The 25,452-nt window shown below is 25.5% G+C and overlaps 3 protein-coding genes across 3 annotated transcripts in view; 1 reads left to right on the forward strand and 2 right to left on the reverse strand.

Annotated features, from left to right (window-relative positions):
• The first annotated feature begins 7,187 nt into the window (after positions 1–7,187).
• The window catches only part of LOC119670783 (pancreatic lipase-related protein 2), a 38,608-nt gene continuing 20,343 nt past the window's right edge, over positions 7,188–25,452 (forward strand). Inside the window, exon 1 of the mRNA XM_038081186.1 lies at positions 7,188–7,305. Within this exon, the coding sequence (XP_037937114.1) occupies positions 7,188–7,305 (118 nt within the window). The remainder of the gene's footprint in view (positions 7,306–25,452) is intronic.
• On the reverse strand, positions 10,263–14,794 carry LOC119670784 (serine protease Hayan-like). Its single transcript, XM_038081187.1, has 7 exons — positions 14,584–14,794; positions 12,471–12,512; positions 11,776–11,989; positions 11,508–11,617; positions 11,079–11,377; positions 10,819–11,002; positions 10,263–10,741 (listed from the first exon to the last, which is right to left on the reverse strand). The coding sequence occupies exons 1-7, from the start codon at positions 14,690–14,692 to the stop codon at positions 10,401–10,403; spliced, it is 1,299 nt and encodes a 432-aa protein (XP_037937115.1). The 5' UTR covers positions 14,693–14,794; the 3' UTR covers positions 10,263–10,400.
• On the reverse strand, positions 17,837–21,578 carry LOC119670786 (serine protease Hayan-like). The gene is made up of 6 exons (XM_038081188.1): positions 21,411–21,578; positions 19,165–19,348; positions 19,052–19,104; positions 18,532–18,827; positions 18,279–18,462; positions 17,837–18,208 (listed from the first exon to the last, which is right to left on the reverse strand). Exons 1-6 carry the CDS (start codon positions 21,517–21,519, stop codon positions 17,868–17,870), a joined length of 1,167 nt encoding a protein of 388 aa, XP_037937116.1. The 5' UTR covers positions 21,520–21,578; the 3' UTR covers positions 17,837–17,867.

The raw sequence follows: 25,452 nt of genomic DNA on the forward strand, positions 1-25,452 counted from the left end.
CAGCTGGTCGTGGAATTAAGTCCAGTTTCTTAGTTTCTAAAGAATTCAATTAAAAGTTTGCACACATACTTTTCGGAAGTGGATCTTGATCATTTATCGGATTAAAGAAAATCGGATCACTATATTCTATAGCGGTCACATAAGCAGAGCAATAGCTTTGCTTATATGAGTTTTGTTCGCTTTCAATAAAATTATTCAAATAACACATAATATAGAGTGGAATTATATATATATGTATATACAAAATAATAATCACTACGGATTAGATTTTAATATTGCTGCTATATAATTGTTAAATTTAGATGCATTCTTTCTTAGAAATAGTTTTGTTTTTTTTTTGTTATATATATTTATATAATATTTTGTTATATTTACGAGGGCTGTTTGATAAGTCAGTGACTTTTTGAATTTCCCACGCAGTTATTTCATATGCAACAGTGCTATCATCAGCTGTAATCTACCAGTGGGCAACTTTTTAATTTTGAGCAAGCTACGTCGTTCAGTTAATGTTTGATAGCCGTTCAAAGGAGACATCCTCGTGAATTTTTACGAAAATGGAAAAAGGTGAATTTCGTGTGCTGATTAAGCATTACTGGTCAAAATTCACGAATAGGGATACGAACTGCTACCCCATTCAGTATATTCTCTAGATTTAGCCCCCTGCGACTATTTTTTGTTTCCAAACCTTAAGAAATGGCTGGGCGGTAAGAGATTTGAGTCGAATGAAGAAGTCATTACCGAAACAAACGCGTAGTTTGAGAGCTATGAGAAAACCTATTATTTGAAGGGAATAAGAATGTATCGAGCTAAAAGGTGTTGATGTAGAAAAATAAAATGTTTATTTGCCGTAAAAAATTTGTTTTATTCAAAAAGTCACTGACTTATCAAATCGCCCTCGCACATAAAAGTAAATACAAAGTTGTATTCATATTATTCTAGGTATAGATATAGCTGCTGTATAAATGGCCGACTCAGAATGAAGTTTATATTTGAGAATTTATAATTTATAGAATTCAACATGTGTATTAGAAATGGTATTAACTGTGATAATAGACTAAGATTTACATTTAGATCGCATTTAATCCGGCGATTTAGGAACATTATATATATCGAAATATTTTTTAGTTTTTCAATATATTCCGTTCTAATTTAAAATTGAAATATCTGTTATGGATACCTAAAATGATAACGAATGGTTTAGATTTGAATGTAGTCGAAAACTGAAACTTATATTTTAGTTTCATTTTTATTCTATATTGTGGCAGTGCCATCTAGAGTAAAACCTATCCCAATTTTAAGAACTAAAAAAATAATAGAGTTAATTTAAAAAGAAATTTACTAACTTATTCAGTTATTGAGTCAAGAACTCTTATTAGTAGTAATATATATCATAGTAAGTATATGTTATTACATATTATATCATATAAATGAGACCTTAATATAGATTCAAATTTCTGTGTAAAGGGTATCGCAGTTGCGGCTAAGTCAAAGCTTTATTTACTTGTCAGTTTATTGAAGTTCTAAGAATTTGTAGTACCAGCCCCTATACTTATATATAATAAAGGTTAATAATATGTATAATAGTACATCACACTCTATTTGTTGTTTACATATTTGGTTTTATAAGATATTTTTAATAAAAACAATAGAAAATAGTACGTATATAATTATAAAAAAATATTTTTCTACTAGTATTACTGAGCTAAGCATTTTATTGAGCAAAATATTTACGTGAAAATGACGCTTGTTTTCCAATGCAACAGATGTGTCTTCCGTCATAATTCGGAATAAGTGAGTATGTTTACATTTGAATATTGATAACATACCCACGAGTTGTTATTCTTTATATAATATACATATATGTATACAAATTTCGAATATACTATATATTATAATACATTATTTGTAAACAAAATTTTGAACTATAGTCTGCTCCAAAGTCCAGAAAACGATATTGAGGCAACACACTCAAAATAGCCCAGACAGGTTAAAATGTCAGTGGCTGAATTTATTACAACATTCGGGGGCTTTAATTGGACCCACTACATGATTTCTTGCTACAAATCATTTGTTATCTCTTCTATATTGAAATGGAAAAAAACAGCTTAGAAACTAAATTGACTAAGTAATAAATTACAAGTGTTTTTACATTGAATTTGTGTAAAATTATTTGTAAACAAACACCTCGAAGCGATAATTAGAGAACCAACAACATAGCAAGAAACTGATATAGTATATATATATTTTCAGGAATAACACACCCCAAGCGTAAACAGATTGACGTCAATGGATAGTAATCCTGTTAAAATTATATTTTATATTAAATGAAAAGGTCAACAAAGTGTAGCGATGTGGACTTTGTATTCTGATATTTTTGCATATCAGCTCAAAAAAATCTCGAAAAGCCATTCAAGGCGCACGTACATACGGGTTTTTAATAATTAACGGCGATAAGAGTGATTAGAACCAAAACATTATTAATTTTTAATGTGCCATTATAATTTAATTTATTCTGATCTTTTTATCAACTTAATTTTATTCGTTTTAATTGTATTTTAGTTTGAGTAACGTTGCCTTCGCATGCTTGACACAGTTCCCAAGAATTTTTGGATGACGCTATGAAATGCACAACGAAATCTGTCTGCGATTAACTCAAAAAATGTTTTCTTATCAAAAATTTCGTATCATCAAAACGTTCTCTTAACAAAATTGAAAGAGATTGTGTTGTTTTATTTTCTTTAACCGATTTTAATTAAATATTTTCTTTTTTCTTGAGTCTATCAAGACTGCACTTTTGAAATTTCTTTCTTAAGTCAAAGCAATTCATCTCGACGATATGAACTACCGATGATTAAAAATATTTATAGGCTTTTACTGCCATAAAAGTTCTTTTAATCATCTTCACTAACCTTTTCTATTTATAAGTTTTTATAATTTTTTTCTGTTTTTATTTTTATTACTTATTTCCACTGATCTTTGATGCAGCAGTCAAGATCAAAGTCTATAGATTATGGAAAAAGGAGTCGACCTTATTTATTGAGTCAGTAACCATGAGCGTACGCAGGTGTCTCAATAATTGTATTTATATTATTATATTTAGTGAAAAAATTAAATATATATTTTGTTACTATTTATTCATTGCTAATGTTCTTTCGACATACATCATAATTAATGGAAATATGAACATTATGTATTACAACTGTTATGTATTAGTACCTTAATTTTAACGTTTGGATCTTCGTGCCCCATTATTTCTGGGTGCGCACATGGTATTAACTTCATTCAGCATTTTTAATATATTTAATTGTTCTATCGCACAGTAGTCGGAGGAAAACACTGTAAAAAACTTTTCACAGCGTTAGAAAACTTTTTGCAGTGTTTAAAAACTTTTTACAGTGCTAAAAAACTTTTTACAGTGCTAAAAAAACTTTTTGCGGTGTTAAACTGTTATTAACATAACTTACTATGTTAATAAATTTGAAATTGCAGTCATTACTATTATTATGATACTTCGCAATTAATAAATCAATTATATTATCAATACATTAAGTAGGTCTTAATAAGTTAAGAGCAATAAGTAATGAGTAATAATTATAATAATAATAAATAATAAGTTATAATTAAGTAATTCTTTGCACTTATTGTTTTTTGTATTCAAATAGAGCTTTTATCGCAATGATATGCGAATATGCGTTTAAAAATAAAATTATACGATAAAAAAAATAGGATACTATATAATAAGATTGAATAAGAATAGAGATAAACCTGGTAAGAACTTCTCTAAATACTAAGCGTTCAATTTTTTTTTTGTAGGCACTCTCTTAAGGGAAACCTTCCCAGGTTACTAAAAAATCTTTCATATGCTAGTAATAGCTATCATATATAATTTTACAAGTTTTACGAAATATTTATAATAATTTTCATCTACCTATTTTTCCATTTCTGATTGATAACTGTTGGTTTGTAGCATGTTGGAGGGACCACCACAACGACTTAGAATTGGTATTTGTGGTTAAGTTCTCAAGTCTCTCAAGTCAAGTCTTTGTTCTCCATTAAAAGTATTCAATGGAACCTTTGAAGTGACTATTCCTACGTTCATTCCATGCGATTGATCAACAATTTGTGCTTTAAAGGTAACTAAACATTTTCATAAGAGACTAAAGTTCCCTATTGTTCAAATTAAAGTCCGCTTAAACATCATTATTGAAATTCGAAATTTAATGTTTTACAATTACGAATTATATAATAACTATAAAATAATTGTTATAATTATAAATATTTCATAATTACTTATGAAATATTTGGAAGACTCACCATGAAACAGTTACAATGAACTTTAGTCGGACGTAAATTATACTAAACCATTCTCACCTATCGATAGCTGGGATATGCTTAAATGAATACAAGATTATTCAAGAAAATTTATTGGTCCAGAGACCCTAATTCGTTCTATAAATATATAATTTGTTTCTTTTTCCATACTTTTCAACAATTTATTTATCTTAAGAAAATTAGTTTTATTTGTCAGATTACATATCCCTTCATCTACCTTTTTATTCAATAATATCTCTTTAGTTAAAAATATTTAAAAACATTACGACAAAATGGTATGAATATGAAAGTTTCATTGATTGGTATGAAAGTTTCATTGATATCAATCAATGAAACTTTCTATCTGTAAACCTCATCTTTTAACAGTCTGTTGATTTATCTACCTTTTTGCCCGTGTATATATTAATGTGCAAACTACTACAGTGGCAAGATATAAGAGATATAATCGATCTTTTGTCTTGTACAGTCATTTATTTGAAAGCAAACACCTTTCAATTAGAGATACTGCTGAACTTCATTGATTCCGACCATTTCATTTTAATAATCCTTTTTTGCTGGTCAGTTTTTATAAAAATTAGTCCTTGCTGATCTTCCTTACTGCAATGGGTATACAAAATGTATATTTTGTCAATTATATATACATTTAATACTCACTACGAAACAGTGTCTGACATCGTTATTTTGGAAAGGTTTTCGATACTAATCTTTACAAAACCGTTTGAATGATTATGCAGTGAATGTCAAACTGTCCCGTATTCACAGTTTGAAGTAATTTCTAATCAATATTTCTAATCAACTGGACTATAAATTGCATTTCATTTGCAGCCGAATTAAAAGTAACGTCCGATTTGGTCACTACGGCTTAGTAATAGTAAAACCCTTAAACTTATAATTTTTAATAATTATATTAATTCATGGTGTGAAAAACATGTCAAGAACAATTTTATTAAATATTTATTCTATTAAATAACATTATAAATTTATTTCTCTTAAAATAAATTTCAATACTACTTGATAACTTCACCAACTCAATTTTTACTTAGTAGCCAACTTCCAGCGTAAAAATAAAACACTACCAATTTGTTTAACCACTCTATTGTCAACCCTAGGCGAAAACTATAGCAATCTGTCAAAATATTTGTAACAGAATAAGGTGCAGTAACAATTACTGTAAAGTTGAAAATTTTATAATTTAAATGAAAATGTAAAATATTTAGTATAATTCGGCTCAGTTTTAAACACACACTTAGGTTAAGTGACACTTAAGTTTTCGACAAAGTAGTACTTGAAATTCTTTTTTAAAATTCTTTAATTAAATTCCTAGAATTTGAACGTATATCATTTTAGTGTCAAATTGTTACTTAAGTATGTATTGTTCAATTAACCGTTAAACTATTTTTAACTATTTGAAATTTTATTATTTTATATTAAGTGATGAAAATTTTGTAAAATGAAATATTTATATTCATTTATTTATTGCCTTTTTATAGTTAGTTTAATAGTTTAAGTAATTTAGAATTAATGTTGTTCATAAATATTTATCAATCTTTTAATTAGACAAGCAAATTACATAAAATTTTTATAATCTTATTTTTCTTATTAAGTAATTTAAAAGCAATACTATTCATAAATATTTAATAATTTTTTAAATAATAAGAAATTACATAATATATTTATAGAAATGTTTTGATTAATCAAATTTTTGACTGACCATATGGCAGTTTTGAAATAATTCTTGTATTTAATTATTCGTAAATAATGATTTTTGAGACAGCAAGTACTAGGAATCGAACTCGGGTCCTGATAAATGCGAAGCTCAGAATCAACGCACCTTAACTTACTGACCCTTTTATTAAAGCATAACATTAATAATAAGTCACAAGAAATTTTTCTAAGTGTAACAATTGCATTTGAAGCATTATTTGCAGAGAAAAAAAAGCCATACACATAATTAGACACTTTGCGCTCTTTAAGTGGTTATCAGTGCCGGCCAGTTCTGATTAGTTTTTGTTGTTGCTTCTTCGTTTAGAAAAAATGTTGTCTTTATTAATGCTGTTGGTGTTGTTGCCGTTGTTGTTGTTGACGTTGGTCTTCTTTCTCATTATTTTGTAAAACTTTATTATTTTGATCTGTCCGACAATAAACTCGTAATAAGTGAAATATGATAGAGCCGAAGTAACACGAACACTTGCTACTTCGTCAATTTGCAGAATAAAACACAGTGTCTGCAGCAATAGGATTTTAGTCTTGCGGTGTAAGCAGATCGGGGCAAGTTAATTAAATTGCGTTAAACTGCAGTACACATGAGACGCTAACAAAAAACAAAAAAAAAAAAAATTGGAAAGAAACTTCACCAAATGAACAGTTAAAAAATCATTAGTTTAAATAGCAATAGCTTAAAAATTTTATTTAACTGAATAATTTACAAATAATTTAATAAATATTAAATGTTTATAATAGGAAAATAATTATTTTTAAATTAAAAGAAAACATTTCACAATTTTATAAATAAGCCGAAATTTGAACTGAAGTAAAAGAAAAGCTTGGGTGAAACGTTATATGATGTTCACAAAATAAGTTTGTTTACAAAAAATAGAAAAATAAATAAAATTAACTTTTGTTAAATTGTGAATATAAAATCTAAGCTGAAAACAAAAAATTTTAATTAGTGATTAATTTCTTTCTAAGAGAAGTTAATAACACTTTTATACGAAACTATTAAAAAAATTAAAAACAATAACTAGTTAATAATTCTAGTTAACTTTTTTCTAGAACATTCACTTTTGTTTTGTGTAATAATTACGTGTAATAGTGCTGTGTAATACCATTGAGTGTAATATTTGATTTCATAGACAATGTATGTTGCAAATTCGACAGGCGGCTTAATGCTGCAAACTATGCTGTATTTGGCAAATCAGACCAGTCGAGCTGCTGTAAACACTCTAGTCGATCTACCGCCGGCCCCAAAAAGTGGTAAGTACTGTACACTTTACTTAACAGAAAAATATGTAAGCACACATATAGGAAAAACAATTAAAAAATACAAAATCCGTTAACGCATTTACTTAAAGCGGTGTTTACAGTAGTTGTTGTTTAAACTTATTGTGTTGGAATTTAAATTATTTATTCAAGTAAAATGTGCTTGTCATCGTTGTCCAGACATCACATAAAACTCTTATGATTTTTAGCTTTAGTAAATGAAATAATTATTTTAATTTAATGTTGTAACATTTCCATAATAGAATTTTGTTTCGATTTATTTTTTTCTTGTTTGATTTTTAAATATTTTTTGCATTTGAAATATAGGGATTTGATAATCTGTGCTCATGCGTGCATGCACTCTTGCGTTATCGAAAATGACCTTGTGCGCAATTCTACTACAATTCGTACATTGAATAGTTTTTTTTTTTTTGACAGTAGCTTCGTATATTGTCAGACACAGTGGAAACAAATTATGAAGTTAGCTGTAGTAAATTCTATTAATAGATAAATTGGGATTTACTTTGATTGCTAAAGAATATAGTTAATACATTAATACTATGAATAATGTTACCCCCCGTTAATATTAGAAATATTAGAGCATAGTGATAAAATTATATATCAAAACTCATTAATCATTTAACTCATTAAATATTTTTGAATATATGTATTGACATTGTAATCATCATCTGTCGCAAGTCAAAATTATATTTCAAAAGTCATTAATTTATTCGTTTTTTTTAAATATAATATATAAAATGTGCCAATAACATATAATATTTTGATTGTGTCTCTGAAATATTTTTGAATAAATGTATTGACATTATAATCATTATCTGTCGCAAGATTTAACAAAATTTGTATTTTTTAAATTTTCATAAAATCTGAAAAGTGGCTGAATATATTTCGATAGTTGTCTTGAGTCACGATGATCTTATACCATATATTAGAGAATAGCTGGTTTTTTCAATTTTCATAAAATGAAAAAAGATATATATCCATCAAAAAAAAAAAAATACATATACATATATATCTTCTAGTAGTAATATTGAGACATTATGACCTTATGCTATAATAAATTACATTACAGTTTGTTTACAAAATATTTATAACATAAGAATAAGGGCTACATATCTTTTGGTAGTTCTTTTGAGTTATGATGACTTCGTAGTGCTATATGTTTTAGTGTGGCTTGCTTTTTAAATATCACAATGATATATAACCAATATATATCTGTTTTTATATCATGGAAATATATGTAGCCAATACCTGTTGGTAGTTCATTTCAGACATGATGACATTATAGTATAATAAGTTATAATATAGCTCGTTTTTGGAATTCTATAAAGTCTAAATAGTGACTATTATCTTTTGGTTTTATTGAGTCATAATGACTTTATGGTTTACTATGTAACATTATATATATTGTTTTTAAAATGTTCATAACGAAAGAGCTACATAACTAACGTCAGGGGCTATATATCTTTTGGTAGTTGATTTGAGCCATGGTGACTTTATAGTGTGTTGTAGTAAAGAATGTTGTAGTATAGTATGTCTTGTGTTTCGTATAAGACTGAAAAACTTTCTTACTTAAGCATGATATTGTAGAAATCAATTTTATTACTTAAAATTCCACAAATTCCAGTTTTAATTAAGAAATCAAGTTGGCAACGAGAGTAACTGTCCATCGAAAGATTTTTAATTTTAAAATTTCCATGATATCTCCATAATATATTGCATATTTATTGATATAATTCATTAATATCTATTTGAGTTTAGGCATTGTACAAACAAAAAGCACACCAAACACTTAACTATCGAAAAAACACGCAGTTCACTTGCCGTAAAACTCCATATCTTAAGAAGAAATTACATCGACAAAAAAGTTCTTCTACTAAAATCTATTGTCAGAAAGGTGCACTGCAGAAATCGGAACTGATCTGTTAGTTTAAACTATTATTAAAAGTGTTCATAAAATTATTTAAAAATGTACGTCGAACTTTAAGTTAATATATTATCGAAATCGAGTTATTTATAAGTCAGGTAGAGGATACTGTGATAACATCTAATGTTCTCGTCTGATGTTTCTAACATCCGACGTTATTATTATCAACAATATGCTTTACTATATACTATAAGGTATATTTAAGCCCTCATTCGAAATGGTATATAACTTCTGCTTAGTTTGGGCAATTCGTAGCATAAACGTAGTACGGCTATAGTACGAATCAAAATTCCAATTAACTTTTGACTAAGCCGTATTTAATTTTAATGCTTCTTTATTCGAAGTACTAAGTTTCAATATTATGATCGTAAAAGATTACGATTTGGAATGAGTCCTAACTTTTCCATTGTCTAGTACTTAATAAAATGAAATAATTTTCTGAATTATATGTTCTAGTTAATATATAGAAATTAGTTGCTCTCTTCATATCTCACGCAATAAAAAACTATGTGGTTTTAATCTACTACATTTATTTCATTATTTTTATAAGCAAATTTAATTTTATTATATAAAAATAAAGTTTTTATTAATAACTATTAATAATAAAATTATTAATTACTATTAATAATTAAATGGAGGTATGTTTAATATTCTAACAAATTAATATTTTGTATTTCTTAAATTTACTAGTCATTTATATAAATTGTTAGCTTTAATTCTAAGAAATTTTTAATAGATTTGCTTGATTATTTCAAGAAATATATTAATACTTAAACATATTAATTAATTTTTTTAAAATTAAGGAAAAATAATTAAAATTTCATAAACTATATAATCAAGTCTACGATTAATTGTTTAATTTTATAATCATTATTTAGTAAGCTTTTAGGAAAAGATGGCACATGAATGTATAAACAATCTATTTTATATACCGAAATATTTGTATACCTACTAAGTATATAAATATTATTTTAACAAAATTTGATAATACGTCATATGAGTACATATGAATACTTAATAGCATTACTAAATCCAAAGTACTTATTCTGTTTTTAATCGGTAAAAACTTAATTTCAAAAATATTAAGTTTTAATATCACACGAAACCGTTATCTATTTTTAAATATCACTTAAAAAATTTAAGCTTATTTCAAATTTGGCCAAACAATTCCCTCTATATAATCTAAATATGAGGCAACTCGAGTATATAGACTTGGTATTGTAGTACCACAACTGAAACCAGCTGAAATTATGCCAATTACACGATAAATTCTCGCAGTTGGATCAATTACAAGATTAAGTGGTCCTCCAGAATCACCTTGGCAAGCGTCTATGACTTCACCGGGATCTGTAGTACACATTTGAGTATTTTGTACACCTCTCTCATTACGACGAGTGAGGCCTTCTTCCACATATGTAGCATTACAAATGTTTATTGGAGAAATTTGCAGTTGTGCTTTAAGTAATATATTTGAAATGCTTCGTGCTATTTCGAAGAAGGAAAAAGGGAAAGTACATTAATTTTATAAAATATTAACATTTATTAATTTTATGATAACCTACTAGTAGTATTTGTTACGCCCCAACCAGTGACATACAGTAAAGAGTTTTGTGGTGGATCCGCAACATCAGTGTATAAGCAAGTTGGAGTTATGGTGGTTGAGAATGTAACACTAGTAGTTAATTCTAATAAAGCTATATCATTGTATGTACTAAAGGATAGATAATCATCGGGAATATGAACTTTCTAAAATGAAAACACGAAACGCTTAATTTATTATTTGAACAAAACCTAAAGTAATATAAAAAAATAAAAAACTTACTTGAATCCGTATTTCTGCACCATACGTTGTGAGTTCCGTCTCATTAGCATAATTGACAATACCCATTCGAACTACTGAGGGCTGGCTGCTAGGGCTATTCACACAATGTGCAGCGGTTAAAACAAATCTGGCATCAATTAATGTACCACCACAACGAAAATCGTAAGGTCCCTGGTCGGTACCAATAAGACTGTAACCAATAGCTACAACGTGTGGATATTCCGCATGCAATGCTGGTACACCGCCAAGAACATGTGGACGTGGACGGGGTCTCGGCAACGCTTCTATGATACGACAGGCTATAGGGAAAGTTTTCAGTTAAAATGTATTGACAGAATAAAAGTATTTCGATTATGTTAAAAAACGAACTCTACCCACTTTTGAATTAAATTTATATTAAAAGTTTTTAAAAGTTATCTATAAACTTACCTATTACAGCTGGTCGTTCGCCATTGGGTTGTTGTACGGTTCCTGCACGATCCATATCTGAGTTTTGTGTATCATTGAGCTTTATTGTTGTTGTATTGTCTTCATCAAGACTAGAAAAAAAATAACTTGTTATTTAGAAGGACAATACGATTCAAAAACTTTTGTGCGATCAAATTTAATTTTTTGTATATGTATTTTAAATGACTTACAGTTAAAATGTTATTTATATATATATGAGATTTTGACCAACGGTTCATATAAAATTTACCTTTTAAAGAGGTCAGTACCATTTACTGGTCTAGTTTGATCCACTTTTTCTATACTATTTGGACAGCATATTATTTCTTCAACTTTTCCGAAGCCGCATCTGAAAACTTCGTCTTCTGTTAAATCTCCGCGGGTTATATAGTTAATAATATCAGGACAATTGGATACCAATTGACATATTCCAGATATTGATTTTACCCTACAAGGATCACCCACTGTAATTGAAAAAAAATTTTTTTTTGAATTAATATTTGCAAACTTTAACAAAATCCTTAAGTTTATATTAATGATATATGCAATACTGGGGACGCAAACCAAACTAAAGAGGACTTCTTCTAAATTAATATAATCCAAAGATAAAACTTATTTTATGACGAATAATTTTATTTAAAATACAAATAAGTGGTTTTTATTGCCGGTTCCGAATAGCATATACATTTTTCTGAGTAGGTGAAAGTTGTTCAATGCGTTATCCAGTAAATAGAGGGAATTGATCTTACCAACGCTTGCAATGGTCAAAATATGGTCTCATTTTAAGACCTTCCTTTTAAAAAATCCTGTTTACTATACAACATATTTTGGTTATTTGCAACTGTAAAGCTATTAAATATTCAAATGTTAATATATGTAATTCATATTAAAAGATAATACAATCTCAGAATATATCATAAATTTTATATAGAGCAGTATATTTACCATATCTCGCGCAGGTGGTATTCCCATATCCATTTCCAAGCACTTAAAAAAATAAATATAATATTAAAATTATTGTAATCTAATATAATATTATTCTAATTTAATATAAAAATTATATAGTGAATTTATAGTAATTTTATAGTACTTTATATTAAAAACTATATAGAATTTTAATTGTATATCTAATAAAATTTCAATGCTAATAATATATAGTAAATATTGAATCTTTTTAGTTAAAAGAATTATAATAAAAAAAAATAATAAAGATATATTTAAAATACTTATTATTATTCTTAAAATTTAATTATATATTGTTATATACAAAAATTTATATAATTTTTAATTAATAATAAAAATAAAAATAAAATTTTAGTGATTAATTTTAAAAATATTTTATTATTACATTAATTTTTTTTTAATTTTTGTTATTATTTAAAACAATGAAACTCATGTTTTATATTTAAGTATTAAAATTTGTTTTTATTTATTTTTTATTTTTATTTTTGTTTTTATTTTATGTATTTGAGTATTTATATTTGTTATTATATCCATTTTAATAATCTGCGTAGAATTATACCATGCATTTTGTGGTTTTATTGTGCGCGGGGCTTAACCACAGAAAGTAAAAGTTTGTGGTTTGCATATAAAAACGAACAATTTGAAGCAGCCGCAGTGGTAACCGAAAAATGTAAGCTTCTAAGCTTCAGTTATAGAAAAGGTTGAAAGAATTGTTTGGTAACCACAAAAAATTCGTTTTGTGGTTGTGACTGAATCATGCACGACGTAGAAATAAATATTAAAATAATTATTTTTATTTTATTTTAGTTATATTTATTTGTAATATGGTCCTTTTTATATAAAATTATCTTTTTACATAAATTAATTTTGTAATTAAAAAAATATTATATGCCTTTAAAAAAAAATAATTTTAATAATAATTTCATTGATATTTCAATGTTTCAGTGTCTTAAATTAAATGGATGCATATATGTCTATTTATCTCTTTCAAATTTGATGAGTGAATATTACTTAAAAAATAATAATTAAAATAATGATTTTATTTATATCCAACAAATATTTATTTAATAAATGCATATATGTCTATTATCTTTCTCGATTTTGATAATTAAATTTGCTTAACCAACTAAAACTTCATAAAGTTAATTAATTTAATTAATAATAAGAAGAAAATAATGATGAAAATAATCGTAATAATAATTAGATCGATGTATTAATGTAGTTGAAGTAACAAGTATATCAATGGATGCATATGTGACTATTTATCCTACTGAAATTAAATAATTAAATATTAACAATCAACTTGGACTTCACAAGATTAATCAATTTATTTAATAATAATATTAATATAATAATCAAAATAATCATAATAATAATTAGATCGATATATTAATATAGTTTAAGTATCTTACGTCGAATGGGTGCATATATCTTTCTCTATTTTGACATTTTTAATAAATTTGAACTTCATAAAATTAATCAATTTATGTAATAACAACATCAAAATAATAATCAAAATAGTCATAATAATTATTAGATCGATATACTATTAGTGTAGTTTCAGTATCTTACGTTCAATGGATTTATCTGTTCTGATTTTGATGATTGAACATAAACTTCAAAATAAAAATTATAATAATAATTTTATTTATATATTAATTATTTCACTGTTTTTTTTTTCAATGGTTGCATAAATGTATATTTATTTATCTCTCTCGATATTAGCATTGAACTTGAACTTCAAAAACTTGTAGAATTTTTTTTGAAAACATATTGAAAAATAATTTTAAAAATAATTTCGTTGATATATTTATTTAGTTACAGTATCTTATATTCAGCAAATGAAGAAACGTATATGTCTCTCGATTTTGTATAAAAATATTAACTTACAATTTAAACTACAAAAACTGGTTCAAATTTTATGCAAACATTTATTTAAAACATAAATTGAAGTAATAATATATAATATATATAAATTAATAATTTTTATATTAATATAAATAAAATCAAATTCGAAAATTTGTAGACTATTTAATTAAGTAATTAAGTTTAAATTATTTTATAAATATTTGTATTATTGAAACAAGTCTCTTACCACATAGTGCAGCCCAAGTTGGCTTCAGCAGATATGCAGCATATGCCAATAACAGCATAAACTGCAGTTGATATCGAATGCAACAGTACTTTTCGAAGGTTAACAACATTTTCGAACACAATTTCAACTTTACACTGAGCAAAATTATGAAACTTAATTATGAGTATTCGGTTTTTATACTTCACTTGTTAGTTTTGATTACAAAAAAAAAAAATATTAAAAATTATTATAAAATTTTCATGTCCATAATATTTTTCTATTCACTTCTTTTTCTTCTTCTTAGTTTTAAATGCAATTTATGATTTCAATTTAAAATTCAGTCAATTTTAATTGATATAAAATTATATTTCATTGAATGTTATTGAGCAAAATTAGCGGCTTCATTCTTTTATTGCCCGAGAATCAATAAAATGCTATTTTAATTTGTTTAAAGTTTTTATAAAATTTTGCACAAAGTTGCTTAGACAATATAACAAACACAATAGAGAAATGCTAATTATATATTTGAGTCAAATTGTTTTTTTGCATGTATATAATATGTATCTATATATGTATCTAAATATATTTAGCTTTGAATTCGGTATTGTTTACTTGTTGATTTTTATTAAGCAATTTATTGTACCTCGAAATGAGTTTTATATTAAAGATTAAACGCTTGTTTTAGCTTAGTACGCATATCTACTACAACACAACAGTATCTGTAAACAACGCCAAGATTATCACAGAAAAACATATATATATATACTAAAAAAATATGTATCTATATACATATATATATATATTTGTATAAATTTTTAAATCCGTTAATTGTTTTATTACAATTATTTCATATCTTCAATGAAGTTTTGAATATATGTATATTATTACTTTATTTATTTGTATCTTAAGCTCGTATTGACTTAGTAACTAAATCAAGTCATTTGTCTTTCAAACATTTAACAAACTCGTATGCAAAGTATTGTGATTAATTTGTTATTATATTAATTTAAATACTATAAATTTTATATATATCAATCAAATATTTTTTTTGTTTAATGTACTCAGGCTTTAAAATGTCGAAGTTTAATTTTTAACACACTTCTGAATTATTAATATCATTGATGTTTCTTTTTATCGTTAACATTTAAACAATTTATTTAAATAAATATGTAGTTTGATTTTATTCAATTTTATTTCGAAACACAGTTTTGTATAAAATTAAAAAACAGGAACTGAACGAACTGCACTCAAACTCGCTTCTCCTTCTACTGATCTCAGTGAGAATCTATCTCAACCGCTTAACTTAAGTTTATTGTATTGTTTATATCAACGGAGATTCGAATATAAATACTAATGTGGGTATATATATTTATATATATATATAATAATTATATACATATATGTACAGTATTTTATATGTTGAATTTAGAGATGTAAACAACGAGATTGCGAACTTTAGCGAATTGATCGTTTGTTCCAGTAAAAAACAGAAAAAAAAAAAATAAAACAGAAGAAAAAAAACAAGAAAAATATAAAAATAAAATATAAACAATAATATTACGAAATGAACTAATAATTAAAACCAGCACAAGAACATATATAATAAAAATAAATAAATTTTTAATCAATTTAATATTATTTAATGATACTACACAAAAAATGCATACATATTTTTTATAAATAAGTTTATACATTTAATGATTATACGGGTATGTGCCATATGAATACTTGTGTTTGGAATTACCAAAAACTTGGATATAATTAATTCTCAATGCTGTTTCAGGTCTTTGCAAAGTTCAAAAATTATTTCCATAATTTTATATGATTAAGTGAAATTTCCCAAAATAATTATTTTTTCCAAAAAAAATTTATAGTTTTACTATAAATAACACTGGAAATAGTTTGCACTTTATCAGTTATTACGCTTAGGCTGAGGTCTAGAACTAAAGCGGAAAAAATGGTGGCAATGCTGATAAGCGATTGATCAGCAGGAATACATGTAGTTATTGGGTTTAATGAGAAATGCAAAAATTGCAAAAAATATGAATATAAACACTTTCTTTGCTCGAGGAGAGACTGAGATGATCCCCACAATGGAAAACTACAAATTATTGAGACTAGAAGACATTTTAAATATAAATTTTCTTAATGTAAACCCCTTTATCAATCAGACAGGTTGGTTTTAAAACTTAGAATCACAGAAAAACTCCTTTCTAGTCGCGTAAAGTAATTTAATAATTAAGAATCCCATACTCGGGTATATGTAAACAAGATGGCGCCATGCGCTACTTGGACTGTATGTTAAGTTTTGCTGCTCGGTCTTTTAAAAAATTAGATTTTGCAATTCGAAAAAGCTAATCGTATTAAGATATACGGCAAAAAGTAACAGATATGTGTATAGTTGAAGAAACAGAATAGCTTTTTCTATAAGAATGGCTATATATAGCTTTATATAGCAATATATAGGTAAAAATTACTTTGAATTTTTAAAATACTAACCGTATTAGGACATATGTTAAAAATGAGCAGAAATTTAGTTGAAGAAAACGAATAGCTTGATAAATTTAAAGGGGGTTTTACATTACCCCAAAAAAATTATTTATTATTTTTGATGCTTGTCATTTAAGTGTAAATCTACAACCACCCAAACATCGAAGGCTATAGTTACATATATAAAATTGTTACTCCAGAATACGTTAAAAAATTCATAACTCATAAAGTTCACTACGGACATATAGTAAAAGATCATGGAATGTATATTATACAAACATTTTGTTATGATGGGACTATCAAAGTGGGGACGCTTTTACTCGCAATCGAAGCAAATCGTTGTAGGACATCATTACCTTAGATTTATTTAAGAGCTAAACTGAAGATGAAATCTGGGTTAATTTATATGGTTTGAAGAGAAATCAGTTATCGACAATTTAATCGACAGTTAATCGGTAATTTAATCGGCCGATCAAAAGTCAACTAAAGAGAGTTTTAGGTCTAATTAAAAAGAAACAAGACTTTTTTCTATGACAAAATTTTGCTATAGATAGGTAAGAAATACGTCTTAAAGCCACAATTTTGTGTTTTTATATGTCTTATAAATATGATGATTTTTTCTCAAGTTATATTCTGAAGTTTTTTTTAAACACAATTTTTGAACTTATTATTCAATATAATTCACCTTCATAAAATTAAAAGTTCCTTTACTTTTGGATATTTATTTTGTTTTATTTTTTAATTAAATTCTAACATTCTTATTTTAAAACTTTTCATACAGTCATTTATATACTATTTTATATTACAAAAAAAAATTATTTTAAATGTGGCCAAACTATATCTTCTATAAAGTCTAAATATGCAGCAACGCGAGTATATAGACTCGGTATATTCGTACCACAGCTATAGCCAGCTGAGATTATACCAAGTACTCGAAACACTCTCCAAGTGGGATCTAAAACTATACTTAGAGGTCCACCTGAATCACCCCGACAGGAACTTGTCTTTATTTCCGGATCTACTGCACACACTTGAGTCTGTATTACACCGTTTGGATTTCGGCTTGTGATACCTTCTCTATAAATGGAATTATTACAAGCATCCAATGGCACAATTCTTAGAGCAGCTTTCATTAATACATCTGAACTGGCACGTGCTAATTGAGTTATAATATTAATTAATAATTTAGAATCAATTGTTAAAAAGTTGATATAATATTAACTTACTTGATAGATCAGTAATACCCCAACCGATGACATATAGAACGGAATCATCCGTTGGATCTTCAGTTTCGGTGTATAAGCAAATAGGATAAATTCTATATGAGAACTGAATACTATTTTCTAACTCTAGTAAGGCAATATCGTTATATATTGAGGTACTGGTATAATCTGGATGTATATGAATTTTCTAAAATTAGAGAAGAAGTAGAAATGAGTACAATAATTTTTAATAATATATTATATATAAAATACTCACTTTAATTCGAATTTCTAAACCACTTTCGATTTGCTTGTCGTCTTTGTTATTGATTACACCCAAGCGGACTATTGAAGGAGGATTTCTTACTCCATTTACACAATGTGCAGCGGTTAGCACAAATCTAGCATCAATCAATGTAGCTCCACAACGGATATCGTAAGGTCCTGTGTTACTGCCTATACGGCTATAACCTATTCCCACCACATATGGAAATTCTCCAAGTTGTACTGATGTGCCACCAAGTACACGTACATTTGGATACGGATTCACAGTTTGCTCTATCATGCGGCACGCTTCATATGAAAAAATAATTAATTAATTTCATTTTAATTATTAATTATGTTTTCGTTATCTATTAGCATTATAATAGTCTTTCATTTACTCTATTTTTTCTACAATGAAAAATATTTTTTAGGAATTCATAATTATTTCAAGATTAATGAGAATCAGAGATTAATTACAAAGATTTTAAGGCTTTTATGGCTTAGCATTTGAATCCAAATAACTATATATCTACCTTTCACAGCTGCTCGCTCCACGACCGGAACGGACAGTGGAGGTGGATTTGGTCTGCAAGAAAGTAAAAATATAAGTTATATACGTAAAAATATATAAAATTTAAATAATTACGTAGTAATTACACCCGTTCTTGATGGACTTGGACAGCAAATGATCTCTTCATTTCTTGAGTAACCACATCTTAACACCTGGTGGGGCTCTATATCTCCACGATATATATAATCATATATCTCTTCACAATCGGAAACTTTTCTACAAACACCGGTTATGGATTGCATTGAACATGCAGCTCCCGCTGATTTTCATTTTAAAAATAATCAAAACAATTAATAAAATTAAAAAAATATTATATTGAATATATAATTATTGGTTTGGTCTTGAGTATTAGTAGATAGAATAGTGAGTAAAATTGGTAGCTTTTAACAAATGTGTAGGGATATGAATACAAATTACACAATTTTTATTTATTAGTATATAATATTAATTATATCATATAGAGGTAAAATTATAATTATACTGATACGGCTTAGTGGTGTTGCACAAATATATATTAAATAATTACAATAAATGTATGCTATATATATGATTATGATGATTATGATAATGATAAAAAATTAAGAATTATTATTATTATTAATGAATCTAAAATAAATATATAAATAGTAATGAAAATAACAACAAATTAAAAAATTTAAAAGCTATATGATCACAAATACCTTAATTATATATAATTAAGTTATACAAAAAATAAATGTTAGTAAAAACAATAATATTTTATGAAAAAACTATAGTTGTAATAAACTATTTGTAAAAGTTTATATTTGCTAAGCAATAATAATAATTATTTATATAATAACATTATTAACACAATAATATAATAATTATTATTAATAAAATAATTTTATTATTATTAATATAATATTTTTCATATTTTAATATCATATTAATTAGTATAATAATTATAAATCAGATGGTTAAATAAAATTAATAATATTAATATATATATATTATAATAATAAATTATATAATTATATAATAAAAATATAAAAATTTTATTATTGATATAAAAATACTTTTAATGTATTAATATAATATAATTTATTATAAATCAAAAGGTTAAATAAATTAAATAATATAAAAAGGCAATAATAGAGAATAATAATGCTCTCTACTCATTATAGTATGCAATATTGTTTTTTGATAAAAATTTATACAATAACAAATATAATTAAATTAATTAATTAAAATATTAAAGAATTTTTGTTGTTGTAGTTTATTATTTTTCGAATCCTCTTTACCAAATAGTATATATAAAAATATTTGTAAAACAAACACGAATTAAAATTAAAATTTATAGGTTAATTAAAATTTAAATATAATTATAATTGCATTATGATTATAATTAAAATTAAAAATGAGATAAGAATTTAATGCTAGTATTAGGTAGTTTATTAATTAAATAATTATTATATTACTATTATATTATATATTATATTACTATATTATTACATTTTAATTTTAAATGCTTTAATTTTAAAATGGTTATTATTAACAACTCAATTTTATTGTGTAGTCCAGTCATCTTAGCAATAAATTTGGTTTTAATATTAATAAAAAAAATATTTATAATAAATATACTATTTATATGTTCCCACTTCACATGCATGCAATAATTATAAAATAAAGTTATCGAGAGTTTACTGTTTAATAATGTATTGTTTCTTCTGATATCGATTAGGAAAAACGTTCGTACGTTTAACTTGAACTTGACCGAACTTGATGAGTCTTGAATTAATTTTCAAATTTATAAAAACAAATAAATAAAAAAACATATTTATAAAAATATGTTATTTTATTTTGTGTTTATTATTGATAAAATTATATTCGTTTTTGAAATAAAATGTAAACAAAATTTTGCATTTCTTTGTAAAAAAAAGTTTGACCAGTTTTGATCAGTGACGACAAATAATTAAATCTCTATTATATCTATATCTTAGACTATTCTGGTCTGCTTTTAAAGTACAAATTAAAATTATATTTATTTAATTTTTTTAACCCGATATTTCGTTGTTACCTGTCGAGATGTTTAGGGGTATCAGAAATCAAATATAAAATACCGGAAATAATAGATAACCATAAAGATGCTTGCAAATATCTATCAAATGTCGGATTAAAAAGATTAAATAAAAATAATTTTTATTTGTATATATTTATTTTTATGGTGCTGAATTAATGTAATTACAAATTTTTCAAAATTCATTATAATTCGAAATATATTATTTTTATTAAAATGTTAAAATGATTTATTATATTTTAAATAAATAATTTCTGTTTTAATAAAAGTTTTCTATAGTTACCATTTAGACGTGTCCATGCTGGCTTTAAAAGCGTGGATATACATATTAGTAAGAATAAAAACTGTATTTGATAATGAATCGATCGGCATTTTTCGAAGATTGTCAACATTTTCGAAAACACTGTTTATAAATTGTCGAAATCACGAAATCACTTTTTAAATCACTGATTAAAACACTGTATTAGTAGTAAATTAGTCTTAGTAGTCAAAATATAGCGTTGTTTATTAATTTCGTAATTAGATAACAATAAATTAAGTTTTTTTTCGAATTCATTCAAAATTGAGAATCTTATTTTAATACTATATTAAAAAATAATTGTTATATAGAATATGTTTTGCTCTTAAAAATATTTCACTATTGTTTTAAAAAAAATTAAATATTCAATTTGTAAGATTTTTTAATTTTTTACACTTAATTATTCTTAATATAACTTTTCATATAAATTATTATTTTATATATATTAGAGAAATTAATATTGATATAATTTTTTTAAGGTGTTTAAATTAAATTATTAATTTTTCGAAAATTCAATTTAATTTAGTCAAAATAAAATTTCAATTATTTTTTGTATTTTGTTTATTTTAACACTTCAAAATCTCGTGGTTCAGCGCAATTCATGTCAAAACAAGATTTTTGTTCGTATTAATAATTTTATCATTGTTTAATATTTTGGGCAAAAAATATATAGAGATGTGTGCACATTTATATAAATATTTACTTAAATAAATAATTTGTAAAAAATTAAATTGAGGAGCCGAACGAAACAAACTCAAACTCGCTTCTTCAGCTACTGATCTCGAAGAGATGAAATTTTCGCCAATATACTTGCGTTTTTATTTTGACAAAGAAATGTTTTATAAAAAAATCGATTAATATATAAAAACATTATATATGTATTTGTAGTTATACATACATATATTGTTTTCTTTTTAATATAAGCCTTAATCAAATGAGTAATAGAAGAGCAAACTTTATAACAGTATGAGGACAATTCGGTAACTTGATATTTATTGGCGATTAAAATCTAACGCACACGTCATTCAAGAGGTATTAATTATTATAATAAATTATGCAAAAAAATATTCTAAAAATTTAAATTATTTATAAAGAAATTTATTTTGTGGTAAAATACTGTACATAAATCTGTGAACAAAATTCCATTTGATATGGATATGATTCATTCATAAATCATGCATATATTATCCACAAACATGAAAGCCCTTAGAAGTCATAATTCTAGATTTCGTATAGATATTTAGAATGTCGGGCACATCATTAATATAGTAATTAATTATTTTTTTTAACAAATGTAATCCTTTTGTTTACATTACATACTTTTACTTTATTAAAAAAAAACTTGGCAACTCTGGTCACACATATTGTACAGTTTCCTAACAATTTCTGTTGTAGAGTTGCGTATAGAATAAATATTGATTAATATGGTAATGTTGATTTTACACTATTTTGCAACCTTCTTTTTTTTCTTCTTTAATAACACTGTAATCTGAATATATTTTATACTTCCTTTTATTGTTTTAATTATGAATTAATAATACAATGAACAATGATCCGAGATCAAAACATCTTGTGTAGAGGAGGTGAATGAATTATATGTGATAAAATCGCAACTGGGCTCGTTAACATGAGGTCTAGTGTTACTAATGATGTATACATAGATTCAGACGATGTATAAATATATTTTATATTCATATGATTTTTCAATCCAAACGATTAATAATATTTCGGGGTCAAGAGTTCTAATATGTAAGAGAAGCAATAATTATACGTGTTTAATGAGCACATAGATTTACGTTACCAATAAAACTAATGATTTGGTAATTTCAAATACCCTTAGAAAGAGATTTTCTGAAAAAGTAATTGCATTTGATTTATTTAAAAAATCTTGTTTCAAAAGTTCATAAAAGTACTCCTTAAACTAAACTCAGGCTATCAAGTGTTAATTGATGAGCACCAAATCAGTCCTATACAGTAATGGTAAAGCACTGAAACAATTTTAAAAACATCTATTACATATTTTTACTATTTATGTTAAACTATGTTTATTATATATATTTATTATATATATTTACTATATAATCTATAATATAGATTAGATTATTTATAATATATTAATCATTATAATAATTTTTTATAGTTTAAAAGCGGAAATAAAACTAAGTCGCAAAAGGGTTAAAGAATTTTTTAACAAAATTATATTATCAGTTTTAATAATGCATATATCTTTAGAAGCAAAGTGTATTAATTACGCGAATATTGAGATTGATTGACTGCCAAAATTGATGACCAAATCTTTTTTTATTTTATATATCTAATGGAGCATAACGTCGCAATCTCTCGTATTGATGATCTAGTATACATATATGAAAATTAGTTTTCAGTATTCTCAAAATATAGATGGTTTATGTGGGTTTCAGGATTTTAGTTGTTAGATGATTCAGATGGATGGCCCACATTCGAATTTTGCTATCGAATTTTGATACCTAACATATTATATTAAGATGGAACTACTTAATACAAGAATTCGAAGTCGTATTCTTTAAATTCTATTCCATTGAAACATAAAAATATAAAAAATATACCCAAATTGTAACACGGATAGTTTCAATTAGTTAAAACTTAATTAGTCTTTATCAGTTTGTTAAAAATGTTGTTGAGGATTTATATTTTCAATTCATTATAATCTCGGTGCAATCAAGTTACGATTGCTCCACTGTACCTTACTCATGTACTGTGGTTAGTTTTTTTTGCTTCATGCCTAAGAATTTTAAGTGGAATTACTAGCTACAAAATCTTAATAATACGCAGGTATTTTTGTATTTTATTTTTTGACAAGTCAGTGCAAGATAGTCGCAAGAGCGTAAGATAAGATACATTCTGTCTTGTGCCAGTGGCAGCAATCGCGCATGCCGGTTTCGTTAAATCCACAATTGTTTTTTATGGATTTTCCCCCTCTCATTCATTGAACCTTAGATCTGTTTTTTTCGCAAATGGGCTGTTGAGTTTACTCAACAATAGTATTGTTAATAATATTGTTTCACTTTTTTGCAGTTTATATCCATTCTATAGTCAATATTAGTCATGAGATAATTGCTTGATTAAGTTTTAACTTGACTTGTTTATGTTAGGAAATTAAATCAAATATCTGTTCGTAGAAAATATTTGTAATTTTAAGATTTCCAAACTTGTAATTAAATGTAATTTAGTTATAAGCATTATTATTTAGAAAATTACATATGCTAAGCGAAGTATCTCGGTTGGCACACTTTTATGACATCTTTTTCCATATAACACTTCAGTACTTACCGGTACTTCCTTCATACAAATATTTGAAGAGCTTTATGTTAGCTAGAATAAATAAAGTTTAGAATAAAATATAGTGATTTTCTTTTATTTTATAGAAATAAAATAAAGTTTTTTAAAACATATTGTTTTATAACTATAACAAGTTAAATACTCTTTTGCATAATTTTTGTCACAAGTGTGAGGCAAGTAAAGTGCATTTTAACATCTATGGGGCTTTAAATAAATATGATATTGTCACGTACTTTACAGATCAATCTAGGATCATTGACTACGACTTTACATTATTTCATAGCCGAAGTATTAAGTAAACGAAACCGCGGACAGCTTTATCGAACGAGGAGTATACCAATCAACTAAACCTGAGCTGTTCTATACTCTGGAGAGAGGACACATATTAGAAAAATAAGAGTACTTTTCATTTAATTACAAAGTTAGTTATTTTTAATAATTAAAATACATGTTACACTTATATAAAGTTAAGTAATATATATTTATAAAGAACATTCACTGCAGATGGTCTACGATGTTAAATAATATAATTGAAAAATAATCAATGATATGACTTTGCCCGTCAGTCGTAATTTAAAAAAAACTGGACTAAATAGTAAAGCCTGAGAAACCAAAGGTAGTTTGATAGATACATGAATCCACCTAAGCTAGTCTTAAAATGCCTTCTTGCACAGGTTAGAGACGATATTTAAATTCTTAACGAGTTTCT

The sequence above is a fragment of the Teleopsis dalmanni genome, chromosome 1 (assembly GCF_002237135.1).
Source record: "Teleopsis dalmanni isolate 2A chromosome 1, ASM223713v2, whole genome shotgun sequence".
Taxonomy (NCBI): Eukaryota; Metazoa; Arthropoda; class Insecta; order Diptera; family Diopsidae; genus Teleopsis; species Teleopsis dalmanni.

Coding starts and splice junctions, on each gene's coding strand:
- LOC119670786 (XM_038081188.1), bottom strand. CDS start 21,519: ATGTTGACAATCTTCGAAAAATGCCGATCGATTCATTATCAAATACAG. Junction 19,349..21,410: donor AGCATGGACACGTCTAAATG/GTAACTATAGAA, acceptor AATGAAAATCAG/CGGGAGCTGCATGTTCAATG. Junction 18,463..18,531: donor GTTTAGAAATTCGAATTAAA/GTGAGTATTTTA, acceptor CTCTAATTTTAG/AAAATTCATATACATCCAGA.
- LOC119670784 (XM_038081187.1), bottom strand. CDS start 14,692: ATGTTGTTAACCTTCGAAAAGTACTGTTGCATTCGATATCAACTGCAG. Junction 12,513..14,583: donor AACTTGGGCTGCACTATGTG/GTAAGAGACTTG, acceptor TATTTTTTTAAG/TGCTTGGAAATGGATATGGG. Junction 11,618..11,775: donor GGTACTGACCTCTTTAAAAG/GTAAATTTTATA, acceptor TTTTTTTTCTAG/TCTTGATGAAGACAATACAA.